At 41.3% G+C, this 9,590-nt stretch overlaps 1 protein-coding gene across 1 annotated transcript; it reads left to right on the forward strand.

Moving 5' to 3' along the window:
* Positions 1–694: 694 nt before the first annotated feature.
* Positions 695–9,367, forward strand: LOC118814486 (tripartite motif-containing protein 16-like). The gene is made up of 6 exons (XM_036580115.1): positions 695–1,371; positions 1,689–1,784; positions 3,788–4,021; positions 4,211–4,370; positions 5,146–5,202; positions 8,360–9,367. Exons 1-6 carry the CDS (start codon positions 787–789, stop codon positions 8,887–8,889), a joined length of 1,662 nt encoding a protein of 553 aa, XP_036436008.1. The 5' UTR covers positions 695–786; the 3' UTR covers positions 8,890–9,367.
* Positions 9,368–9,590: the final 223 nt, after the last annotated feature.

A 9,590-nucleotide genomic window follows, 5' to 3' on the forward strand; every position in this document is an offset into this window, starting at 1 on the left:
ATCATGTCTTTAGTAAAGCACACATTAAAAATGCAATTAAACATAATCAATAATTTGGATTAACTTTGTCAAATTTACATTTGGACTTAAAGTCTGGATTATGCTATAATAAAAGCCTTCATTAGCTTAGCTGTCATTACCTGAGTAGAAAGGAGAGTTGCAGCTTTAATAAGACACCTCCATCTTTCATTTAACTTATAAAATATTGAAGTTATGAAGTAAAGAATGTGACCACAGCAAGTTCTGAACTGCAGACAGTTCTGTGGACTTTAACAGGTTAACTAGAGTTAAAAGATGCAAATAGTTTCCTTTTCTATGAAGGTTTTACTACATGAATACTTTGATCTGTTATCAGTGATGAGCTTATTCTGACAATATATATGAGAACTGCTGTAAATTTCATTACTGCTTTAAATGGACGGTCTGGGTCAGTTCTGAGGTCAGTGGAGGTCACAGCAGAAGGACTGAGATGGTGCTCTTTTCATTTCTCAGCTGCAGTAATGAAGCAGAGAAGTGAAGAACCTCACAGACACTGCAGCTCTCTTACAAGCTGGAGTCAGTTTCCTCTGTTACTTTCATTTCTGAGCTGCACAACTTTTTATTCCTTGAAATTCCAGCAACTGTACAGGAAAATAACTGTAGTCTCTCATTTTCCTCCTCTCTTTCTCCACCTCCTCTCTGTGACACACTAACCAGCAGAAAACCAGGAAGTCCCTCCTACTCAGTTCAGAGAAAACGAAACTGATCTCAGAGAGCTGCTCTCTCTCAGACTAGAAGGGCAGGAAAATGGCCAGTATTTCAGTAGATCATGACCAGTTCAGCTGTCCAGTCTGTCTGGATCTGCTGAAGGATCCAGTGTCTCTTCCTTGTGGACACAGTTACTGTAAGGTGTGTATTAATGGCTGCTGGGATCAGGAGGATCAGAGGGGGGTCTACAGCTGCCCCCAGTGCAGAGAGACCTTCACTCCAAGGCCTGTTCTACGCAGAAACAACGTAATGGCTGAAGTGGTGGAGAAACTGAAGGAGACAGAACTCCGAGCTGCTTCTCCTGCTCCCCGTTACGCTGGACCTGGAGATGTGGAGTGTGATTTCTGCACTGGGAGAAAACTCAAAGCCATCAAGTCCTGTCTGACGTGTCTGGCCTCCTTTTGTGAAACTCATCTTAAACCTCACTGTGAAGTTCCTGCATTGAAGAAGCACAAGCTGGTCAAAGCCTCCTCACAGCTACAGGAGAAGATCTGCTCTCAGCACGACAGACTGATCGAGATCTACTGTCGTACTGACCAAAGCTGCATCTGCTATTTATGTACAATGGCAGAGCACAAAGGTCACGATACAGTCCCAGCTGTGACAGAGAGAACCGAGAAACAGGTGAGAACTAGAAATCATTTGGGTTCAGTTCAGGCTGATTGGGTTTGTAGTCTAGAATGAGCTGCATTAATCAGGTAAACAGTTTAAACTGATCTCTCAGTTCTTGAATTCAAGCAGTGAGTTTTCAGAGAAACTGTGCGTAAGGTAGTTTTCAGTAAACAGGTCAGACCAGTCAGTGATCATGTGACCAGCCAACACCCGTCTTCCAGTCTTACAGTGATCACATGACAGAGAGCAAACTGTACAGAACAAGAACATGTTTTTAGGTTTTAATTCACAAAAAACTCATAAACATCACAAAATGTATTTGTTCATAGAATCAGCTGAAGGAGATTCAGAGTAAATTCCAGCAGAGAATCCAGGAGAAGCAGAAGAAGCAGCAGGAGCTGAAACAGACTGTGAAGACTCTTAAGGTGAGAACTGAGCAGAGATTTGGTGTTTCAGAGCTCAGTCAGTCTCTCCTCCACAGTGTGGACAGTAAGTCATCTAGAATCACAGTAAGAGAGGAAATGATGGTTCAGTTTTAAAGGAACTGTTTGGTGAGAAATCAGATCTACATTATAAGACTTATTAATCACAGTATCAGGTGATTGGCAGCTGATTTGTACATGTATTCAATCCACTAGGATGTAGGTACTGTATATAGTGTATAGTGTGGGGGCACCGTATAGTACATCATTCACAGCCAGCTGTTACCTGCTCAGTTGTGTCAGACTGTTGACAGCACTGGTGTCGTGTCGTTGGTTGATTACTGGTGACTTGACTTTACAGCTCTGTTCAGACTGCCAGCCCGAATCTGATTTTTGACAAAATCAGAATGTATCCAGATTTATTTGTGATAGTCTGGACACTGAAAAATCACAAATTTTGCAAATCAGATCCAAACCATATTTGGAAGTGGTTTGAAATGCAAATCCAATCAGATTTTTACAGATGAGTCTCAGTCTGGACACTCAAATCGGATTGTAAAGTGTCTTTTGTGTCACTCCCAATGCGACAAGCAACAACGTGGTTAAATCCAGAGTGACTGAAGTTCTGGGATGCAAGAAGAGCTCCAGTAGTTCTGGATTATTCCAGAGAATTCTGAAGAGTTTGGAGGGAGAGATGATGAACCTCCATTTTTCACGTTTCAAATACACATCACCAGCTTAGCTACGTAGTTACTGACACCTACATCGTTGCCATGGCAACCCACACAGAGAGGCTGGTAACGTCTGGACACACAAATCTGATCTGATTACTAACAAAAGTAAAGCGTTTCACTTTTTATCGACTGCAGCATGAAGAGAATGAGACACTAATGTAGGCGTCTTTTAATGAATCAGTCTCTGTAAACTACAACATATAAAGTAAAACTATGTTTCTTAAATGTCTTTTAAAAACTTCTACTCTCCATCTTTAAGCTGTAATGAACTGTCGCCCTGATTGACGGAAAACACACACAAAATCTGATCTGACGAGTCAAACTGAGTCACATATCCATAAATCTGATTTGAATCAGATTCAGAACCACCTGCACTTTCAGAAAAAGGTCCTAAACTGTCACAGTGGTGCTGACAAGGGTACGACTTCAGTACCTTTAGTCAGGGAACACAAATGTATCAAATTCTACTGCAAGTACATTTTTAAGTTGTTTTGACTCCACACAGTCCGTCTCGTCTCCAGCCTTTTTATTTCATTGTTCGATTTAAAACTTTTGGTCATGAAAAGGTAATAATGTACATTTTCCTGGGAAAAACGTATTTAAGGTACGCAATTAGACATTAAATCCGCTGTTGTACGTTTATATTTTATGTACCTTGAGGACTGAAATACGAACCTGCACAGAACCTTTTTTTCCAACAGTAAACAAAAGTGGCTTGAAGTGGTTTGAAGTGGCTTTTTGTGATTCAGACTGCAGGAAATCTGTTCAGCTCAAATCGGATATGACAAAAACTCACCTTTGGGCTGTCTGGCTGAAAAAGGCCTAATAGACTTGCTTATGTGGGTCTGACACTGTATGACACACTGTTATCTGTAAACACGGACAAAATAATGTCACATAGCTACAAAAGTTTTCTTCTTTATTTTATAGATGTTATTTACAGTGTCAGTAACTACAAACAAGTCTGTTCTACATTATTTAACAACTCAGTGTGGTTTGTTAACTGTGAGAATATAGTCATGCAGTTTACACCATGATAAGAGAGATAATCTTATATTACATTATAACTACATTGAAGGTAATTTGGGGAAAACTGAGCATATTTGATTTTTTAACTGTTCTTTTAACCCTTTAAGATCCTGAATGTGGCTGTAGATTTCCTTTAGTTTCATATAGTTACTGAATGATAAACGTTGAGATGAATGACTGAATAATGCGGCTCAGTTTAAGAGGTGAAATGTTCCTCCATCTGGTGTGTTCTTGTCCTAACAGCGCTGTGCTCAGTCAGCAGTGGAGGACAGTGAGAGGATCTTTACTGAACTGATCCGCTCCATTGAGAAAAAGCGCTCTGAGGTAACAGAGCTGATCAGAGCTCAGGAGGAGGCTGAACTGAGTGGAGCTGAAGAACTCCTGGAGAAACTGGAGCAGGAGATCGCTGATCTAAAGAGGAGACACACTGAGCTGGAGCAGCTTTCACACACAGAGGATCACATCCATTTCCTCCAGGTAACAATCACTGATCTACAGAGGAACCTGCTCCTCATCCAGCTTCTAAAACTCCTCTCAGCAAAAGTTCATTAAGGCAGCAGTAAATCTACCTGTCTGTGATCACAAGTCTGTCTTTAGTCTGATTGGAGCTCCTTCATTTCTCTCGTACTCCTTTATCTTTCTCCACTGTGTTTGTTCTCTCTGTAGAGTTTCCAGTCTCTCTGTGTCTCTTCTGGATCTGAGGACTCACCCAGCATCACTGTCCATCAGCACCTCTCATTTGATGGAGTGAGGAGATCTCTCTCTGAGCTGAAGGAGCGACTAGAGGAGTTCTGCAGAGAGGAGTTCAGTAAAATCCCTCCACATGGTAAGAGGAGCTGTCCTGCTGTGGAACAGAAGGATGGAAATCTTTATTTATACAGAAACAGTAAAAGAGCAAAATTCATAGAAACTGTATAATTAAAGTGAAAATATTAATACGACTGATTGGAAATGTATTTTTGTATTGTTGGTGTTTTTAATTTTATTGTTTTTTTGAAAAATATTTGCCTATTTTGAATTTGATGCCAAAAAACACGTTCCAAAAAAGTTGGGCCTGTTTACCTCCGAGTTTCATCACCTCTTCTTTTATCAACACTCTGTAAGCGTTTGGGAGCTGAGGAGACGCTGCTGTGGTTTTGAAAGTGAAATGTTTTCCTGTTCTTGTTTGATACAGGATTTCAGCTCAACAGGGCCAAAAATACTGGTTTTTAGTCCCTTAAATACAGAGATTCTCCAGATTCTCTGAGTCTCTTAATGATATTCTGTACCATAGATGATGAAAAGTAAAGGTTCTTCACTATTTTATGTTGAGAACCGTTCTTCTTGAATTGTTGCTCTATTTGATGATGCAGTCTTTCACAGAGTGGTGAACCCTCCTCATCTTTACTTCTGAAAGACTCTCTGAGATGCTCTTTATACCCAATCATGTTACTGACCTGTTGTCAATCAACCACCAGGTGTTTTTTAGCTTTACACAACTTTACCAGCCTTTTGTTGCCCCGTCCCAACTTTTTTGGAAAAGGGGTTTGATTCTGTTCTATTCTATTCTATTCTATTCTATTGACTGTGTTGGTCTGTTGTGTGTGTTTGTGTCTCCACAGCTGCAGCAGTTCAGATTTTATCCTCAGAACCAAAAACCAGAGAAGATTTTCTGCAGTGTATGAGTAACAAACACACTCACACACACACACACACACACACACACACACTCACAGACACACACACACACACACACTCACACACACTCTCACACACACACACACACTCATACTCACACACACATACACACACACACACACACACGCACACTCACACAGACATTCACACACACACAAACACACATTCACACACAAACTCACACACACACACACACTCACACAAACTCACACACACACATTCACACACACACAAACACACATTCACACACACACACACACACTCACACTCACTCACACACACACACACACACAAACTCACGCACACACACTCACACACACACACACACACACACACACACACTCACACACAAACACACACACACTCACACAAACACACACTCACACAAACACACACTCACACACACATTCACACACATACACACACACACACACACACAAACTCACACACACATTCACACACATTACTGAAGCTAAACAAAGGAAAAACACCGTTTACCAAAAGACCACAGCTCAGTATTTAAGTCAGAACGTGGTGTTAAAAGTGTGAAAGTAAGAGAAAACAGCGCTCGCCTGTCTGGAGGCTTGTGAAATGACGCAGCTCCAGAAAACGCTGTATCAGCTCGTCGCTCTGAGAGGTCAGTCGCACAGCAGGAGACTCGTTAAGGACCAGCGCCGTACGTAGCGATAGGAAGTTCGATTAATTTTACTGAATCGGTTCTTTCGAACTATTCTGTTCAGTAAATCCAACGCCCGACTCAACCGATTTATTAACTGACCTCATGCTCTAAGAAGCTGAAACTGGCTTCTACCTCGCCAGCTGCGTATTTAAATGTTGCCATTCCACCTTAAATAGTGCAGTAGTTGCATACATTAGACTTGAAAGAAGCAGTTCAAAAGAATCGGTTCAACAAGAACGAATCGAACTTTCCATAACTAGCTGTACGTTCAAATAACGAATCAACATTTCATTTGAAGATGGCTGGAATTAAGGTTAAAGCACCATTAGCTAAAGGAGTGGTTCACCTATAAATCACTTCTGGGTCAACCCTTTTTTAAAGCATTGTGAAAGAAAGGTTTTGTAAGTACACACGTGTATCTTATATGTGAATCAGAATGACAGCCTTGGTAAGCTGCCCCTCGCTTTATTCCTAGCTAATAGGATACAAGAGCGTGAACAGCTGAGTATCTCTTAGGAACATGTTGCACACTCCATGATATTACATTAGCCAGTGTTTGCTAATTTTTGTTTGTTCTAGTTTTTACTAATAATCAGCGATATCAGGTGTCTGGTAAATACATACATAATACATATATACAAAACGCTAACCACCTCAGCAGAGAAGTGAGCAATACATACAAGATTTTCAGATCGTTTCAGATCATTTTAGAGCATTTTAGATCTTATTTGAGCTGAATTACTGTTGGAATTTAACTTGCAGTCCTTTCTTTAAACAACAAAACATGAACAGCAGAATAATTAACAGCGTCTCTGTTTCTGAACTAAAGACTCGCACTAAGCACTAAAAAAACAGTTTGACTCGGTACAGCGCGGATATACTGGATGGAAACGACTCGGTTGAATCAACAGAGTCGATTCCTTTCTCTGAGGCTCGTCGATGACAATGGAATCGATTCTGTTGATTCAATCGAGTCATCTTCAGGAGTTTATTCCGTTCAGCTATTCGCTAGTTATGGAAATGAGTCGACTCGAGGGTTTCAAGAATCGATTCTTAGATTCAGACCATCCAGTCGTGCGTAAACAGGCTCGATCTCCTGGTCAGAAATCGCTGAACTACCTGCTTTAATGTACTTCAGCGCTTTGGTGTAGTAAATCTACACTTTTACAGCTTATTTGTCCTCATTTGGTCAGATTTGTTCCGGTGTTGGGTTTATTACGGATCTAACCGTCACTCTTCAGACATTGTCCGGCGCTTTAGTCTTCATAAGGTCAGAAAAAGGGTTTGATGTCCGCCGCTGCGCAGTGTGAGCTTGTTGTGCTTCTTTGCGATGTGCAGGTTTGTGTTGTGGTGGTTGTTTTGTGGTAGTTGTGTGGTTTTTGTGGTGATTCTGTGCTTTTTGAGCGTTAATCGCGGTTCGTGCTGCAGCAGCGGGTGTGGTGAATGTGGTGTTGCTGTGTCGTCTCAGCATTTTAAACTCGTTTAGCGGCCGGTTGTCGTTTTCTGAGCGAGTTGTTTCGTGTGGCGTCACTATTGCTGCACTGATGCTGTACTTCTGTTGATTGGTGGGTGAATCTCGGTCCATCGTGGGCAAAGCTCGGTGTTTTAACTGACGGAGGTTTCAGCCAGTCAGAAACGGTGGTTCTGTTTGGGGGCGGCGCTCGGGCAGCAGAGCGGACTCCTTACTCGTCCGTACGGAGCCGTCTAGAACCTGATTGGCTGGAGCCTCTGTCGCTCAGCCACTATTGGTCAGACGGCCTTGTAGGCGGGCTCCTTCTGCTCTACAGGCTCTGTCGGTCATGGCGGCTCAGATCGCTGCTGTGCTCATCGCTAAAGCGCTCAGATGAGCAGGGAGGCTAAGAGCTGTGATGGGCTGAGTTTCTGAGGCTCTGTGTGGAAGTTAAAGGGTGTTTCAGCTCAGTCCGGCGAACTTTCGGCTGCCAGGATGTGTTTAATAGTAAATATGGAGCTGTTTAATAATCCGCTCAGGTCATTTGAGTGCTGTGCTCGTGCAGGGATTAAAGGGGGCGCCACTGAGCACTGGTGTAAAATTCACCAGGACCATCAGGATAAAAGGAGATGATTACAATGAAAAAAAAGTGAGGACCAGCAAAATGACCTCACTTCCTGAAAATGACCTCACTTCCTGAAAATGACCTCACTCGAAAGGTTAAAAACTTGCACTGGTCCTCACAAGTATAGTAAGACAAACACACACACACACACACACACACAAACACACAGATATTGTTTGTATTTCTGTCGTGTTTAAATTTGATTGATCTGTTGTTCTTGGTGAACTTTATTCAGGAGTCTAATTATTTCTCATTACTCATTATTATTATTACTCAGTTATGAGTCTAAATTATTTACATGGAAATGATTAAAGATGAAAAACACTGACACTGAATTTTTATCAAATAAATCATTTAAATAAAATCTAATTTTCTCTTTTTTAGATTTCTGTCAGCTGACTCTGGATCCCAACACAGCGTATCGTCACCTCATTCTGTCTGAGAAGAACAGAGTGGTGACGTACAGTGATGAAGCCCAGTCATACTCTGACCATCCAGAGAGATTTAACTGCTTCTATCAGGTGTTGTGTAAGGAGAGTGTGAGTGGACGCTGTTACTGGGAGGTTGAGTGGAGCAGTGAGAGAGGAACTGTGTACATATCAGTCTCATATAAAGGGATCAGCAGGAAAGGTTGGGGTGATGATTGTGGGTTTGGAAACAACAGTCAGTCCTGGAGTCTGCGGTGTTCTTCCTCTTTCATTTTCCTGCACAACAACATTCAGACTGAGATCTCAGGACCATCATCCTCCAGAATAGGAGTGTATGTGGATCACAGTGCAGGAACTCTGTCCTTCTACAGCGTCTCTGACACAATGACCCTCCTACACACAGTCCACACCACATTCACTCAGCCGCTCTACGCTGGGTTTGGAGTTTATGGTGTTGGATCATCTGTGAGATTATGTGATAAATAATGATTTATCTATTAAATATGATTGTTACTTTATAGATACACTCAAAATATTATTTACACTGTTTGTTTAATGAACTGTGTTATTTTTTTAGACTGATAGAATCTTTAATAATCCTGGAGAAAATTGCCGACTCATCACAAATACAGTTCTGTCCAAAAAACAAAGCTGTACAATTCATGTAGACTACCAGTCAAAAGTTTGGACACACTGAACTGCATATTCATTTTTTATCATTTTAAACACATTTTTATCTCATGTTCCAATTCAAATTCAGTTTGTTTGAAGACAAATATAAACAGTGAATTTAAGTGACTGAATCTGTACCAACAAGTGGTTTTCAGCAACAAGGTCTCAGCTTGTGAGTCTCTTCAGTCCTGTTGGAAAAGCGTCTCAGGCGGCTCCTCATGAAGCTGCTGGAGAGAAAGATCCAGAGTGGGTTAAACTGCATCAAGGTAAAGGGGGGCTACTTTCTAAAAGATCTAAAAGGAGAAGATAGTTTGATTAGTTTAACACTGTTTTGGTCTCTGTGTGATTCCATGTGTGATATTTCATACTTTTGACGTCTTCACTGTTATTCTAATATGTAAGATGGTCTAAAAAGATGAAGACCCTTCTATGAGTCGGTGGGCTCCAAACTGTGTCTGTACATTGTTCAGAAGCTGGTGATGAAGGTGTTGCACAGTGAAAGTGTTTGTATTTGT

This window comes from Colossoma macropomum, unplaced genomic scaffold (assembly GCF_904425465.1).
Source record: "Colossoma macropomum unplaced genomic scaffold, Colossoma_macropomum, whole genome shotgun sequence".
Classification (NCBI taxonomy): Eukaryota; Metazoa; Chordata; class Actinopteri; order Characiformes; family Serrasalmidae; genus Colossoma; species Colossoma macropomum.

Bases quoted from the DNA above. Each gene is read 5' to 3' on its own strand.
- LOC118814486 (XM_036580115.1), top strand. From the start codon at position 787: ATGGCCAGTATTTCAGTAGATCATGACCAGTTCAGCTGTCCAGTCTGT. The intron at 1,785-3,787 runs GTGAGAACTGAG...TTGTCCTAACAG, and splicing joins AGACTGTGAAGACTCTTAAG to CGCTGTGCTCAGTCAGCAGT. The intron at 5,203-8,359 runs GTATGAGTAACA...TCTCTTTTTTAG, and splicing joins CAGAGAAGATTTTCTGCAGT to ATTTCTGTCAGCTGACTCTG.